The sequence below is a fragment of the Vulpes vulpes genome, chromosome 8 (assembly GCF_048418805.1).
Source record: "Vulpes vulpes isolate BD-2025 chromosome 8, VulVul3, whole genome shotgun sequence".
Taxonomy (NCBI): Eukaryota; Metazoa; Chordata; class Mammalia; order Carnivora; family Canidae; genus Vulpes; species Vulpes vulpes.
Genome location: NC_132787.1, coordinates 91602480 through 91619892, shown reverse-complemented (window position 1 = coordinate 91619892; position 17413 = coordinate 91602480). Strand labels below are relative to the sequence as shown.

The 17413-nt window shown below is 40.6% G+C and overlaps 2 protein-coding genes across 3 annotated transcripts in view; one reads left to right on the top strand and one right to left on the bottom strand.

Annotated features, from left to right (window-relative positions):
* Positions 1-6928, bottom strand: part of HADHA (hydroxyacyl-CoA dehydrogenase trifunctional multienzyme complex subunit alpha) — a 48630-nt gene extending 41702 nt beyond the window's left edge. The window contains exons 1-3 of the mRNA XM_025983998.2: positions 6479-6928; positions 1014-1055; positions 851-921 (exon numbers count right to left, since the gene is read on the bottom strand). Of these exons, the coding sequence (XP_025839783.2) occupies positions 851-921; positions 1014-1055; positions 6479-6545 (180 nt within the window). The 5' untranslated portion in view covers positions 6546-6928. The remainder of the gene's footprint in view (positions 1-850; positions 922-1013; positions 1056-6478) is intronic.
* The window catches only part of HADHB (hydroxyacyl-CoA dehydrogenase trifunctional multienzyme complex subunit beta), a 43934-nt gene continuing 33217 nt past the window's right edge, over positions 6697-17413 (top strand). Inside the window, exons 1-3 of one of the 2 annotated variants that reach the window (XM_025983999.2) lie at positions 6697-6943; positions 14143-14217; positions 14327-14371. In XM_025983999.2, coding sequence (XP_025839784.2) covers positions 14151-14217; positions 14327-14371 — 112 coding nt within the window. In that variant the 5' untranslated portion in view covers positions 6697-6943; positions 14143-14150. Of the gene's footprint in view, positions 7291-14142; positions 14218-14326; positions 14372-17413 lie in introns of both variants that reach the window. The other variant, XM_025984000.2, reaches the window with a different exon arrangement.

The window sequence follows — 17413 nt, the reverse complement described above, 5'->3', positions numbered from 1 at the left end:
GTACCAAAATTTACCCTAGTGAGGGAGACTGGTTCTAATTTTTCTTAATATGTGATAGCTGTTAATTGCTTCCATGTAGGTCCTCCTATTCTGTCTAGGCCTCTAGTAACAAGATTTCTAAAATATGAAAACTTGACATCAATTTATTTTAATTTTTTTTAAGTAGGGGGCTGAACTCACAACCATGAGATCCAGACCTGAGGTGAAATCAAGAGTCAGATACTTAATTGACTGAGCCACCCAGGTGCCCCAACATCAATTTTAGATGGGGGAAAAGCCATGAGCTCCTGAAATGAAGGTTTCCTGGCAAAGACTGGATTAATGCCACATGCTTTGCTGAAGTTGTCAAATACAAATGAGGTTCCACTTTGAACAGAACTTGATTTCCAATATGTGAATGTGAACTACACTGAGTCATTCTTTCAAGTTCTTCAGGAAACTTAATAACCACATTTAACCCAGCCAATTTTCTATGACTAATGACTATGTCAGGCAGGTAATGAAGAAAGCATGTGTAACAACCTGGTAGTAAAGATGAGTAGGTGAATTTTGACTCTGATAAAGCCTGCAGTTTGGTTCTTATCTAGTAAGTCACTTCAGCATGCTACACATAACAGGCTAATTTCATTAATCTTTGATGTTAATCTGACACCTCAGGTCAATTAGAAGGAATTCTTAAACAAGGACATCTGCTCCAGAAAATTACATTCCTTGAGTAATTTGTTAAACTATCAAAATTACATATTCATATAAGATTACTGCCAGATTAGTGGATTTCTTTCTCTCCTATTCAGCACTGGATTCATGAATATATTAGCAGAAATACACTGCAGCAAGTTAAATTAGGTACCTTTGAATTGGGCGAGTTAAGTCGAACAACAGCCACATCCCCTTTGACTCCAAAGTTAATATGGGTTCTAGCTAAAAGGAGAAGATAATTTATTTGTAAATACGTTTATTGCTAAACATATCTAAAAAGAAGTTTAAGCACATCAATAAGAAATTAAACTTACATCTCAGAGCAGAGGACCCTGTAAAGTTGCGGCATATGTAACCTATAAGAAAAAGGTATTCAAAATTAATTATTTTATAAAACATAATTGCTGCAGTACCTGCTAAATAGAACAAAACTGGAATTTATAACAACCAAAAAACCCAAAATGAGAATAATGTATTCTAGATCATTATTGTGACTACAACCATAACTTTATCATTTTAACGATCAGCTTATCTGATTATTTAAATAGTAAATGTGGTAGGTGGAAGAACTGCCCCCTCAAAGATGTCCAGGTCTCCAGAAACTGAATATGTTAGGTTATATGGCTAAGGGAATTGAGGTTGCTAATTAGCAGACCTAAACTGAGAGAGAGTAGCCTGGTTTATCCAGATAGGCCTAATGTAATCACGAAGAAGAGAGAGTAAAAAAGGACGAGATGGCAGCATGAGAAAGACTTAGTCCCACTTTGCTGGCTTTGAAGAAGTCAAGGAATGCAGGCAGCCTTGAAAGTTAGAAAAGGCAGGGAAATGAACCTCCCTTAGAACACCCAGAATGAACATAGCTCTGCCAACACTTTTTTATTTTAGCCTAATGAGATTCATTTCTGACATCCTTAACTGTAAGATAATAAATTTGTATTGCTTCAGATATGAAATTTGTGGATATTTGTTATAGCAGCAATAGGAAATCAGCACACCAGGAAATAAGTAATCCACAAAACAACCTATAATGCCCAGTCCCAAACATATTCCAAATATATTGCAACCGTGTTCTCTAGTCCTCTTGCATTTTTATGGAGAGATAAAATAGCCTTTCAGTGCTATCAGAACTGAAATAATATACAATGGAATATTACTCAGCCATAAAAAAGAATGAAATCTTGCCATTTGCAACCACAGAGATGGAGCTAGAGAGTATTATGCTAAGGGAAATAAGTTAGAGAAAGACAAATACTGATTTCACTCATAAGTCGAATTTAAGAGGCAAAACACAGAAGCAAAGGGGGAGAAAAAAAGAGAGGGGTAAACCAAGAAACAGACTCTTAACTACAGATTACCAGAGGGGAGGTGGGTGGAGGTTTGGGGAAATAAATGATGAAAATCTTAGACTCAGTCCCTTTTCTAAGTTGAGGATGGTCTTTATTTGACCAGAAGGCACAGGGACCCTTCTGGATTGGGGAAGTATTGCACGTGGCTAAAGCAGGATCTGAAAGATTATCCAACAAATCCAGCTGGACTGGTATTCCCATAACAGTACTGAGAAGTGATTCCAGACTAGGTTAGGCATTAAAATCAGTGGGAGAGGCTCAAACACACTCACAAATATTTGGGCAACATAAAACTTAGAACCACAGAATCAGAACTTAAGGGGGCTGGACCTCAAGAGTCTATATTATTTAGAAAGGAAACTGAAGCAGAAAGCAAACAAGTGGGTGTGTGGGAGTCACTGATCGGAGAACCCAGTGATGATTCAGTGGATTCGGAGAGGGACCATCGGCAGTAGCTAAGGCTCTTGCTTACTCCTTCTTTCCCTCTGTCCTGCAGTTTAATTAAATTAATTTATTTAGAGCACATATGCGTGAATCCCTGGTGTGGGTGCAGAGGGAGAGAGAGAATCTCAACTAGACTTGCCACTGAACTTGGAAGCCACTGGATCTCATGACCCTGAGATCATGACCTGAGCCGAAATCAAGAATGGGACGCTTAGCCAACGAAGCCACCCAGGCACCCCTATTTTTTTAAAGTTTTATTTATTTAAGTAAACTCTACACCCATGTGGGTCTCAAAGTTATGACCTTGAGATCAAGAGTCGCATGCTCTTTGACTGAGCCAGGCAGGTGCCCCTATCCTGCAGTTCTTTGAGGGGAAGAGAAGGCACAGAAAACAGCTGCTTTACACTGGTTTGAAAGGCAAGTAACATATTAAAAGAAAACTAGTGTAGATGACACAAGCACCAAAGTGAGGTGATTTCTGGTTCTGTCTACATTTTTTAAGCAATCCAAATCAGCCCTCTGAGTGCAAAGACAAAGGACTTGAGAGTCAAAAGACAGGTTCAACGATCAAATTTATCATTTACCAGTTATATGACCATGAACAAATCTTTTAATGCATTTTATCATCCTTATAAAGATAGAAATAAAAGTGTTATAATAATTATAAAAGTATCTGTAAGTTATAGTGCTACACACAAGTAAATTAAGACAGGAGAAGTCAGCCATTTCCTTAGTCCCCATGCCTCTACACTTCCTTTCTGTGCTTTTTCATCATTTGAAATCTGAATCATCTGTATTTATCACTCTTTATCTTTGTATCATGGCTCCAACCTTTTCTACAAGGCCTTCTCATAATATTCATCTACAATGATCTTTCCCTTCTCTGCCAATTTTGGTTTTTATTATTTACTATTTTGTTCTCTAGTCACTGCATTTACAACAGGTGTTTCCCTCAAGTAAAGCATAAGCTCTTCCAACATCATCTCACAGTCCTTCATTCAACAACAATAACAAATTATTGTGGCCTACCATGTGCCATGCACTGTTCTGGGCACTTGAAGTGAACAAAAATACAAATGCCAGTCTTTGTGTAGCTTACATTCTACAGCCGTAAGGGATGATATATATATCGTAGGAAGAATATCATGAAGAATCAGTTCCTACTTTGTAGAGATACACGAAGAGGTGAAAATAGGCTTGATATAAAAAGGAGTTTGCCTGTAGAGTGGAAATTCCAGTGGGAGGGGAACCAGGAAATAAGCAATTCTATCGACAGCAGGGTAAAGTGGATGCTGCACACACACACACACACACACACACACACACACACACACACCCATCCATATTCACATACACAAAACTTCCTCTAAATCGAAGAGAAAATAAATGTACAAATGTATCTCGAAATGAATTCAAATGAGTCAACTCAATCAAGTTGGTAGCTACAAGGTAGCTCTGCTTTTGGAATCTAGCCTTACCCATTATGTAATCCCAACAATTTACTTCAGGAGCTGCTAGATGAACTTTAGCCTATATCAACTGTGCCAGCAAAAGAGAGAAACCTTTGTCCTATTTCTTAATCATCTTGATAATTTAACTCAGGAAGATATTTACAAGACCTAAAACACAAATTTCAAATAAGAAAATGTTATCTTGGTTATAACAATCAACAACTTTTCTCAATACTCAACCCTGGGGGAAGAGACAGGATTAAGGAAGCAAGTCAACTTTAAATATGTATCATTTACCAAGGTATTTGCCTCTAATTCATTTCCTGTGAAATTGTTTTACCACTTACATAATTAGAAATTTAGATTTAGAACAAGATATCTTGGTCAAGTTGTGCCTTTCACTTGACAGTTTCAGAATTCACAGTCAGCATTTGTGGGGGAGGAATGGGTTTGAACTTTGAAGAGAACAAATCAGTTTCAAGAGAATTTACCCATCTACCCACTGTCATGATCTCTTTAAACAGTGGGCCTTGGCACAGACTTTCTGGGTGAAAGAGCAAATGTTGTGTCTAAATGGCAATCCAAGTGTGCAGGTAATTTTGAATTCACTTTCTAGACGTGTTTTCAAAATTCATAAATTGTTATTCAAAGGGACAATAACTATTAACCACATTTTCTTACTGGTGAAAACAATGCAATATATATACGTTTATATGTGTATATATATTTCTATACAAAAGATATAGAAAAGCTAAACTTGTATATTACACATGCAAAATGTAATAATTATTATTATTTTTTAATTCTCAGATACATAGAATTAAGAATTCTTCAGGGCAGGAAAGGGTTAATAGCAGCATGTACTGGGCATTTACTCCATGAAACACTGCTTTAAACTTAGGATAACTTCTTTGAAGTTCACAAATGTATTATTCCCCATTTCGCAAATGAGAAAACAGAAATTAATTGTCCCAGGCCACTAGGGAGTAAAACAAAGAGCTAGATTCAAACCCCAAAGTCAGACTCCACATTTTATGTTTTGAATTGCTCTTTCATGCTATTTCCATGTGTAAGACAATCCGAAGATTCATTCATTTTATAGATGAGGAAAATAAAGCTCGGTTAGGCTAAGGTATTTGTCCAAAGTTACAGAGCTAGTGACCAGAAACCATATGAGCTGACTACCGGCTCTGTGTTACACCAGCTGCTAATCTGTGAGAACTACCTTAAAACCAATGCAGAGGCAAGTTCAAATATATACATTTGATTTTCATAAAGCCTTAAATCATACATGTGGAAAATAGAAAGCAAAACTGTAAGGTAACATGACCAAATGCTAACAGTTAACTCTGAGTAGCAAGAAAACTGGTGATTGTTTTTTCTTCACCCTTCCCCAAGTCTTTCCATTTACCTTGTTTGTAATATTATGATTGGTATACACACACAGCATTCCTGTGGAAGCTGAAAACACTGCTGGAGATAAAGAAGCAGAAAAAGACTGAATTATCCAAAATTAATCCCTTAGCGCAGGCCCCAGCTACCTATCTACAAAAAAGCACACCACTCTAGTGGTTCAGGAAAAAGGCACATGACAAATTAAAATTCTAATTAGAAGCCGGTATTAAGCGCCACGTGCAATAAAAAGTTACATTTCACCTTACGGATCTGAGAGGGGAGGAAAATGCTGGATTTTCCATGATCACCCCCTTTAACCCTTTCACTGCCAGTATGAAGAGAAAAAGATAATATAGGTGATGCAGAACGGAGTTATTTTCAGAAACAGAATTAGTTTAACTTATCTAACATCATTTTATCCCTTAAGGTAAAAGATAAGGTATCCCTTATCTTTTTTTTCCATCATCCTGCCCCCCCCCCCGTTTGTCCACAGACAGGCCAGCGATTATGTATGTATTTAAAAAAAAAAAAGTTTCACGTTGCAGAACCTCCTCCCTTGAAATTTACCATACTATACATTCACACCGGGATCACGGGAACTGCAGCAGTCGGAGCTCCCTACTGAAATGTGGGATCAGGTACAAAAATGGTTCTGAGGGAAACGAGCGGAGCGCAGCAGTAATTTTCAAGGCTGGTTAATTCCACCCAGGAAGATTTCAAGACAGCTCTGGCGAAGGGTGCGGTGCTGCGGAGCCACAAAGGTGTGACAGACGGGACTGTCCCAATCCTCCTGATCTAGGGTTCAGGTCCGAAGCCACCATAAAAGATTAAGAGGGGCGTGAGGCCCGGAGTGCGACGGGGAGACTTGCGGAAGGTCCGAGCGCGGATGGACGGCACTCAGGCCGCTCAGGGGTTACGGAGCCTGAAGTCGCTGCAGGATTTGGGAGCAGCGAGAGAGGCAGTGTCCGCGCGAGGACACAGGAGGTTGGGTCCAAGGGGGGCATCCTTTCTCCCCCACTCAGGGCTGGGTGGCCGGGCGGGGCGGGGACGCGACAGCGAAAGGGAGACGCGGCTCCGGGGCCACCTCAGGCTCCGCAAGAGTTTTGCCCGGGGCTACCGGGCGCTCCCAGCCAGGCCTCTCACCTGGGCGGCGGAACATCCGGGAGGCAGTGGCGCGGCTGAGGCTGCCTATAGCTCGGGAGGCCACCATCTTGAGCTGAGGACGACGAAAGTGTAAAGCGCTCAGGAGGGGGCTGCCGAGCGGAGAACTTCTCCTCCTTAGCCTGGCCCTAGGCAGGCGCCCGACGTACTGCCTGACTAAAACCCCCGGTGCGGAGCTGCCGCTGGCTCCTTGCCCTGCCGTTCGCTTCCGGATAACGGGGCCGAGGAGGCGCTTTCTCCTTTGGAAGGAAGGAGGACGAGAGAGGAGGGGGCGACGTGTCTGCTTTTCCAGACAGGCGGCCGGTGGGCAGCCTGCGGAGTTCGAGGGTGGGGCGGCGGAGGCGGGGGGGTCCTTTTGGGGAGGACCCGCCCCTCCGTCACGTCTAGTCCTGGCGCTGGAGTCCGAACCTTCCGTGCCCGCGGGGAGCTCGAGAGGACGGAGCTGAGGTGAGACGGAGCGTGCGCTGGGCTTTCTGCCTGGCCTTGACCCGAAGGGACAGCCGCGGTTCCTTTCCCAGCTACTTCCCCAGTGCCCGCCGCCGCCTCCCCCCCCCCCCGGGGAGTGGGGTCTCAGGGGGCGGTAGGAGGCCCCTTCGGACGGGGTCTCCAGGACCAAGGCAACCAGGGCAGTAAGTCGGGCTGGCGTTCTGTCTGTCGCTCTGAGCGGCGGCGTCACCCGTGTCTTTTAATTTATCACCTCGAGTTAACGAGCTGTTTGCCCGTGTGTGTCGGCAGAAGGCGTAGGGCTGCACTGCAGCGAGTGTCGTCGTTTCCCCCGTCTCGGCCGTGGCTAGGTGAGCGGGTGTAGAGATTTAGGACGGCGAGTTGGGACAACCCCATCCCTGCTGCCGACCGGAGTGGGGACTCGGTCACGTGACCTCTGGAGTCTGGGGTGGGGGAGGAGTTGAGCCAATTCTCCGTCGGCGTCGGGAGACCCAGAGCCCCTGAGGGGACCTGGTGGTCATCTGGTCCTTCATCCCCTTCGCTCTGTAGGTGGATCCCATGAATCAGCGCGAAGTGGGCTTATTTATCCATGGCCACAGGTGGTGGAAATAGGAAAAGAGGCTTCGTTTATTAACTTCTAGCCACGAACTCTTCCTGGAGTAATAGCTGTTTTTGCGTTGGAAAGATGGGCTCGAGGGATCCCTGGGTGGCGCAACGGTTTGGCGCCTGCCTTTGGCCCAGGGCGCGATCCTGGAGATCCGGGATCGAATCCCACGTCGGGCTCCCGGTGCATGGAGCCTGCTTCTCCCTCTGCCTGTGACTCTCTGCCTCTCTCTCTCTCTCTCTCTGTGTGTGACTATCATAAATAAATAAAAATTAAAAAAAAAAAAAAAGAAAGATGGGCTCGAGTCCTTGGAATAATGCGATTGATTCCAAATGAAGTAACGTTCATATGCAAACGTGTTAGAAACTCGTTTCTGTGGCTAAAGGCCATCCTCTTTTTGGCTCTTGACTTTTTTGTTCCTTGTACTCTCGAAATCATCAAGCTCTATCAGGGCAGAACTGTAGAAAGGTCATGCTTCTTACTGTGGCTTCCATAGAGGGGAACTACGTACATCCACCAATATGAATAGCAAACATGTATGATCCTCACTATGTTGGCACTGTTCTAAGTGCTTTGTGTACGTTATTCCTCACACCAACCCTGAGTTAGGTACTGGAATTATCTATAATTCCAGATGAATTATCTGTGTCTTAACTCTTAAGACAGAAAGATTAAGTACCTTGCTTAAGGTCATATAACACGAGGGTAGAGCCAGGATTTGGGTTTAGTCTGGTTCAGTCAGTGCCCTTCCATTACATTGTGTGTTTTTTGTTTTTTTTTAAGATTGATTGATTTATGATAGAGAGAGAGAGAGGCAGAGACACAGGAGGAGGGAGAAGCAGGCTCCATGCAGGGAGCCCGATGCGGGACTCGATCCCCCGACTCCAGGATCGCGCCCTGGGCAAAAGGCAGGCACCAAACCGCTCAAACCGCTGAGCCACCCAGGGATCCCCTTTACATTGTGTCTTAATGATAGTGTAACAGTGAGCTGTTAAACTCCTCCATTTTGTTTTCTTTTAAGATTTTCTTTATTAATTCATGAGAGAGACACAGAGAGAGGCAGAGACACACAGGCAGAGGGAGAAGCAGGCTCCAGGCAGGGAGCCTAAGGTGGGACTCAATCCCAGGTCTCTGGGATCACGCCCTGGGCTGAAGGCAGGCACTAAACCGCTGAGCCACCTGGGCTGCCCATCCATTTTGTTTTCATTACTTGGCTAGCGCCTTCTTCCTTTTCCTTTCATTCAGATGCTAGCAACTTCATGCAACCTTCCATAGTTCCACACACCCTACTCCAGCGTGCTCTGCATGGGAGTTTCCATGCTTCCCAAATCCTTGAGTAAAAATATCTATTTCCTAAAGCTTAGAGCAAATGACAATAAAGGTCAGTCCTCCCATAGAGTAGTTTGCTTGGTCTCTCTTTTGAAGGGACCGATAATTATTTTTAATTATTGGATTAATACAATTTTTCAGAAACTACAGAGAAAATAAATATATCTATAAGTCTACCACCCAGAGATGAATACTATTAGCATTTTGCTTTAAAACAAAAACAAAAAATACACTTTGTGTATTTTTTGGACATTTTTAATGCATTTGCATATTTTGTATATTTATATAAGAATATATGTAGATTTAAGTACAACTAGAATTATACTGTACATAAAAATGAAAATGCTCATTGTGGGGATTCCTGGGTGGCTCAGCGGTTTAGCGCCTGCCTTTGGCCGAGGGTGCGATCCTGGAGTCCTGGGATCGAGTCCCGCGTCCGGCTCTCTGCATGGAGCCTGCTTCTCCCTCTGCCTGTGTCTCCTGCCTCTCTCTCTATGTCTATCATGAATAAATAAATTTTAAAAATCTAGTTCATTAAAAAAGAAAAAAGAAAATGCTCATTGTAACAAAATTTGAGAAGATAGAATATAAAATGAAAGCTTCTCTTTATTCTTCCATAGACTTGTGTCTTACTATACATATTGTTCTGCAGTTTACATTTTCCTTAAATATATATTGTGGATGTTTTTCTGTGTTAGTATATGCATGTATATTATATTTTATTTTTCATTCTAAACTACTGTAGTGCTTCATGATATCTTTGTAGTATAATTTATTTAGCCATTTCCTCATGTGCATTTAGATTAGTTCCAGAGTTTCACTAATGTAAACAGTGCTACAGTGAACATCTTAAATATTTCTATAGTCCAGAGATCTATGTATGCTATATACACATCTTGGGTACTTCTATAGGTTAAAGACCAATTAGAGGAATTATTGGGATCAGAAGCTCACAATTTAAATTTTGTTAGATAACTAAAAATTGCCTTCCACCTTGTACTTTTATCAACTGTATATGGAAGTGCCTAAATCCATTTTTCCTAGAATTATGTATTAACCATATTTTTAATTTTTGCCTATTTTACAACCCCACAGTGATACCTTGTTTTAATTTTTAAAATGTTTCTGTTGTTAGTGAGGTTGAACATTTAAAATTTTGTTTGACATTTTTATTTCTGTGAATTGCTCATTTGCTTTTTTTCTTTCTAATCATGTATCAGTAAGGAGACTTTAGTCACAGATAACAAAATTCAACTGAAATTGGCTTATTAAAGGAGATGTATTGTCTAACAACTGTGAAGCACAAAGGGAGGGTGGGTTTCAGATATGATTCAATTACAGCTCAGTTTCCTTTTCTGAAATTCTTGACTCTGTCCTCTTTTGAGATCAGCTCTATGCTTAGACTAGCATTTTTCCTGTTTGCAAACTTCAGTAGCTGCTCCAAGCTTCAGAAGGAAAGATTTGTGTTACAGAATTCTGAGCAGAAAACTGGAATGTCAGAGTGACTAATTATTATTCCTAAAACAAGTTGGTACCATGCACAATTGTTTTAGGTCTTGATTACCTGAATGATCTTGGCAAAGAGAATGAAATTATTCTGAATGGTTTAAACCCAAGAGTTGGGCTGGATTCAATGCCATGTAAACTATTTATGGCAACTTCATAATGAAATGAAATGGATATTTGGGTGAAAACCAGATTCCATTATAGATCGTTTCTCTTTTATTTGTAACAGTTCTTTATGGGTTATGGATAGTTTGTTTTATCCTTTTGTTTTATGTTTTACAGATATTTACAAATATTTTTTCTGAATCTGTTGTTTGCCTTTTAACTTTATTTTAATATCTTTTGCTGTGTAGATATTTTGTGTGTTTATCTAATTAGATCCACTAGTTACTTTTTTCCTTTATGACCTCTGGGTTTTGTGCCATATGTTGGAAACCTTTCCCCATATAAGAATATGAAAATATTCTGATACCTTTTTCTAGTGCTTTTAGTTAAAATATATATGTATAATTACATTAATCATATCTGAAATTGATTTGTACATGTGTGAGTTATGGACCTAAATTTTTTTCCAGATGATTAGCCATTTCACCAACAAATTCGTAGAATAATTCATCTTTTCCCCACTTATTTGAAATGTTACCTTTTTTTGGAGAATCTTTTTTTTTTTTAAGATGTATTTATTTTAGAGGGATAAGGAAAGCAGGAGGAGCAGAGGGAGAGTCCCAAGCAGACTCCATGCTGAGGATGGAGCCTATTTGGCTCCATCTCAGAACCCTTGAGATCACGACTGAAGCTGAAACCAGGAGTCAGGTGCTTGATAGACTGTACCACCTAGGCACCCCAGGAGAGAGAATCTTAAGTAGGCTCCACACCCAGGGTGGAGCCTGACACAGAGCTTGATCTCACCACCATGAGACCTGAGCTGACATTGAGATTGGATGCTCAAGGGTTGAGTCACTTAGGCACCCCTGAAGTTTATCCTTGTTACATACTTAATTCTCTTGCACTTAAGTATGCTTCAGAACTTGCTACATCCTGTTCGGTTGGCTAATTTCATTTATTCCTATGCCAGAATTGCACTGCTTAATTCCTACTTTTTTTTTTTTTTTTTAAGATTTTATTTATTCATGAGAGAGAGAGAGAGGTAGAGACATAGGCAGAGGGAGAAGCAGGCTCCATGCAGGGAGCCTGATGTGGGACTAGATCCTGGGACTCCAAGATCATGCCCTGAGCCAAAGGTAGACGCTTAACCGCTGAGCCACCCAGGCATCCCAATTCCTACTGTTTTTATAGAAAGCTTTGGTATCTATTGAAGCAAGGTCCCTCACACCCACCTCTTTTTATCGAAATTTTGACTATTTTCATGATGTTTATTTTAAGGTGAATTTAGGGGATTTTTTTTTTTAAGATTTATTTTTTAGAGAGAGTGAGGGGAGGGACAGAGGGAGAGGGAGAGAGAATCTATAGCAGACTCACTGCTGAACACAGAGCCTAATGTGGGACTCAATCCCAGGACCCCAAGATCATGATCTGAGCTGAAACCAAGAGTTGTAGCCTTAACTAAAGGAGCCACCCAGGGGCCCCTAGTTAAGGAAATTTGTATCCAAGACTCATGTGGCGTCTTATGTAGCTTCTGGAAACAGTGTTGCTCATCTCTTGGGTCAGTTTGTGTCTTCCTGGCTAGAGTCTAGAGTCTTTTGAATATCCCTAGGCTAGTAGTGAGCCTAGAATTGGGACTCCTTCATCTCTTTTCAATCCACATATTTGGAAAAATGTGATTTTTTTTCTTCTTTGAAGTCATAGGACATCCTATGACCCAAGAGAAATTAAACAAGGCTTTTATATCATCTATCATATTTATGTGACATTACCCCAAAATTTAGCAGATTAAAACAATAAAAATTTATTATGCAGCTTCTGGGGGTAACTTAGCTGGATTGTTCTGACTTAATATCTCACAAGGGTGCAGTCAGAATATTGGCCAGGGCAGTCATCATTTGAGAGCTTACCTGTACTTGAGGATCCACTTCAAGTTCACATGACTGTTGGCAGGAGAGGGTAGTTCCTCACCACATGAATCTCTTCATAAGGTTCAAGATGTGCCAGTTGGCTTCTGCCAGAGTGAGTGATTGGAGAGGAAGAACAAGAGTAAAACTGCAGTATTCCTTATAGCTTAATCTCAGAAGTGACATACATCACTTCTGACATGAACCAACTGTGGTACAGTGTGTGTGGGGCGACTATACAAGGATATGAATACCAAAAGGTGGAGATTATTGGCAACCGTTGTGGAGGCTGGGTACCACAGCCTTCATAAGCAAATCTCATCAGCTTATTCTTTTTTTTTTTTTAAGTTAAAATGTGTTTCAAAATTCAGAAATTATAAAAAATGGGACAGTGACAAGTCTTCCTTACACCCTGTCCTCTAGTTGCTTAGTTTCCTTCCTTCCTTTTTAATGTCTTATTTCTACTTTCAGGGATATTTTATACAGATACAAGGAAATATATGTATTATTTTTTTCTTTTTTTGACATGAATGATAGTAGCTGTACACTATTTTACATCTTGCTTTTTTCACTTAATACAGGTTAACATTGATTCCATATTGGTACATAACCATTTCCTTATCTTTCATAGCTGCATAATATTTCATGGAGTGGTTGTAGTGTGCTTTACTTAACCAGTTCGCTACTTTTGGTTCTTTTGATATTTTGCTATTACAAACAGTGGTGACGTGAGTTATGTCCCATGTGTGTTAGTAACATCCTAGAAGTGGAAATGTATAAAAAATTTGATGTAGTTGTAGTTTTGACAGCCCAATTGCCCTCTCTAGGGATTGCCCCAGCTTGGCCTCTCAGCAGCATTATAGAGGGTGCCTGTTTGTACATACTCTTAATATACAGAGTATATCAAACTTTCCATTTGCCCAGGTCAAATATTGTATCTCTGTGTGGTTTCAATTTGCATTTCTTTTGAGAATGAAATTGCACTTCTTTTCACATACCTAAAAGCCATCCATTATTTCTGTTTCTATGAACAGTATGTTTATGTTCTTTGCCCATTTTTTTCTTGCTGATTTGTAGGAATTAATATTTTAAGAATTTAGAGGAACAATTAGTATATTTTAAATATTTTTAATATGTAGGGTTTTGATATTTTTTTATTATTTTGAAACGAAAGCAAGCCTATTAAGTAGCAAGTGCAAAAAAAAAAAAGGAGCAAGTGCAATACATAAACTTTTTTTCTAATAGCATTTGGAAGTAAGCTGCTAACATGATGCTATACCACCTCTGAACACTTGAATGTACCTTCCCTCACCTGTGAACACTGCACAAGGCATTCTTCCTAATCACAATATAGCCTTCAAAGTCTGCAAATTAACATTGGTGGCTTCGTGGTCGTGTCCAGCAACCTCTCTACTCCTTTGCCTCTAGAGAAGAACATAAATTTGGAGCTGGACTGCTTGGCTTCCCATCCCAACTCTGCCTCTTACTAGCTGTGGATCTTTGGGCAAATCTGTATGCCTCAGTATTCTCATCTCTTACAAAGAGTGTAATAATAATGTTTAAAATAATGGTTGCACGTTATGAAAGCCATGTCAGTGTAGCTATAAGAATATCATTAGAGGAAGGATAGTTGGTAATACCTTAAATTTTATAGTACTTTATAGACATCATGGATAAGATTATCAGAAATCATGGACTATAAGCGACAAATTGTTCAAATAACCCAGGATATGTTTTTGTTCTCCTCTTTTCAGATTTCAGAATGACTTCCATCTTGACTTACACATTTAAAAATCTTCCTAATGCATCAACATGGGCCCTCCGATTTTGTAAGTTTAATTTCTTCTTTCTTTTTGAAGAGGAGACTTGCATTTATAAGCTTCTTACACAGGCACTGAGTTGTACTGCCTTTTGTAAACAATTTGTTTTATCTTCTAGCTGTAAGACCTCTGAGCTGTTCCTCCCAGCTACGAGCTGCCCCAGGTACAATAATTTATAAAACAAACATTTCTGGCTTAAATGTTAGATTCTAGAACTGGGAATTCTGAATAAAAACCAAGACTAATTTGCAGATTCTCCCTTTGTTATGAGCAACAGGAACATCACAATTGCCTTCAAACTAAAACAATATAGGGCTTACTAGTAATGATGTTGCACAGTGCAGGGTTGACAGGCTGCTGCTGGATTCATGGCAGTTCCATGAACCTTGCCAATCAGCTTATTCATCTGTTAGTCCTGGAGATAATTACCATACAGACATTCTTGAGGCAAAGTTAAATTTTTAAATTTACAATTAGTGATAGGCTTCTCTGTTAATGACATCTACAAGAGAACCCACTCCTGAAATGTGGGTGACTGGGGAACTAGTTAATTAAAAAATGTTGTTTAGTCATATGAAATGAAAAAATAGGGAAATGTGTTGATTTTATACGATCGTATTGACCCTTGGCAAATGCAGTGTAGATATGTATCTTGTAGGTGGTATCCCCATTTTAAGTATATAAACCTGCTATAGGTACGTATCTTCACTGGCCAGAGCTGAAAACACTTTGACATGTTCATGCCATTATTCTCTTTGCCTGAGTCCTCTTTTGACCTATGACTTAGATTTTGGATTTATTATGGTATTTCTACTTGGCTAGTAGCTTGATAGAAAAGCCCTTTACCAGGTTTCAGAAGACCTCTGTTCCAATTCTGTCTCTTTCTGGGCACTGTGGCCTTGAACTGTCACTTTACTTCCCTGTGCTTTAATTTCTTTGTCTAAAAAAGACAATTCTAATTCTAGTCTTGTTAGCCTCAAATAGATATCTCAAAGCACTTTGAAAAATAAACTCAATATAAGATGATATTTCTATATTTTACATACAGTATATGGTCAGAAATCTATTGCCTCATCCCACCTAGCAGAGTTTCATGTTGTCATGTAAGATAGATTTTTCTGGCCTCTAAATTCTAGCTAGCATATGGATTTGTCTTAGTCTCGTGAAGAATAATTCCTTTCTGTCTCATTTACCTTTTCCCAATTCAAGTGTTTGCCCCCCATGCCTTTGCATTGCAGTCACACAAATGGATGTGGTTCTTGACAACTGGGAGAAGATCAAAATGAATACCAACAGAAGGAGAGCATTTGGAGTATTTTTCTTTATACCATTCTTTAACTGTTTTTGTGTTTCTGTCACCTCAACTAAATTGCCAGTCCTTGTGAGACTGGAGCCTTTTTATATCCCTGGTGTCTAACAGTGATTTGTTTTAGCACTAATGAAGATCGTGTGCCAGAAGGCACATGATAAGACAAAGGAATGTGACCAGCTGATTTGTGGGGAGGGAGTAGGCATATGCTGAACAGGTTTTATGTTGCAGTAATTTTATAACATAATCCTCTTGAAGCTCATGTGAAATGTCCCTGCTTGACAAAACTCTTGGGATGAAGGATTTAGAATAGAGGAATACTGAATTTATTGATGTTTTCAGTCTTTGGATGGACTGGAAAGGTGTCTGATGAAGAGGCCATTCACATGGGAGGGTACATGTATAAAGGCAGAGAGATTGAAATGAGCAAATGAGCAATGTGAGGGACTGGGGGCTTTCTCATCTTTTTTACATGTTGAGGAGGGGGGATTTCTTTGGGATAGTTAAGATGGAACTAGTAAAGCAGGGAACTCACTAGTAGAGTCAGGAATTTGAATTTTATTTGTAAGTGTATAAAAGGAACATGAGGTACTTGGAATGACATGTTGGCATGTCATCTGACTTCCCTTTACTGCTTTATTCTCTCCAAGGTCAGTCACAAGTAATCTGCAGATCTTCTAATTCAGTGGCCTTTTTCTCCTTGAGTATTGAAACATTTGACCATCCTTTTTTTTTTTTTTTTTTTTTTTAAATGATAGTCACAGAGAGAGAGAGAGAGAGAGAGGTAGAGACACAGGCAGAGGGAGAAGCAGGCTCCATGCACCGGGAGCCCGATGTGGGATTCGATCCCGGGTTTCCAGGATCGCGCCCTGGGCCAAAGGCAGGCGCCAAACCGCTGCGCCACCCAGGGATCCCGAAACATTTGACCATCTTGTGCTCCTTTGATACTCTCTGACTTTTGCTGTCATGCACTATTCTCTCCTGATTCTCCTGCTGCCTCTCAAGTTTACTTTCTGTCCCACATCTGTCTGTGCTCTGAATGGAGATCACAAAGCCAGGTGTCTTTAGTTGTGAGTAATGGACTCACTCAAGTGAAGAATAAGAGGCCTTGAGTGTACTACAGCTGGGGGAGGCGTTAGGAACCAGGCAGCTCTAGGGGCCAGCTGCTTTTGTCTTTCTCCTGGCCAGATGGTATGTTGCTTTCCTGCTTTATATCCTTCACTCTTCCTTCTGGCTTCTTTGCTCACTCAAGGTTTTTGCTGCCCTATAAATGGCTTATAGGTGACCTCAGTTTGCCAGTACCCTAGTTTTTCCTCATGATATCCTTTCAGCTTCAACTAATTAGTGTTTCTCTTAATGCTTCTTTGCATAGATTGCTAAGAGAATCTGACTAGCATAGCTTATCACTAATATGTAGGTGACGTGGGTCTCTGGTTGACCACTCTATGTATTGACTTTTGGTGGTCTAGTATCCACTTGGAGTCTAATCAGCTTTGACTGTGAGTTTAGGGGACACGGTATCTGTGACTGCCTCTTTGTCAAGGACTCCAAGCAGGGCAGCTCCCTCTAAAGGGGTAAAGGATGAGCAGGCACTATAAACTCTGTTTTTCTTCTTTATTCTTTTTTTTTTTCTTTTTTTTTTTTTCTTCTTTATTCTAAACCGCAAATATTTCCTGGCTCTCCTGTCCGTATTCTACTTCTCTTCAGAGCTTTACCTGTCCAATGGACATACCCTCCTGAGTATCTCTCCATCGCTTCAAAGTTAGGATGGTTTTTTGTTTTTTGTTTTTTTAATTTATGATAGTCATACAGAGAGAGAGAGAGGCAGAGACACAGGCAGAGGGAGGAGCAGGCTCCATGCACCAGGAGCCTGACGTGGGATTCGATCCCGGGTCT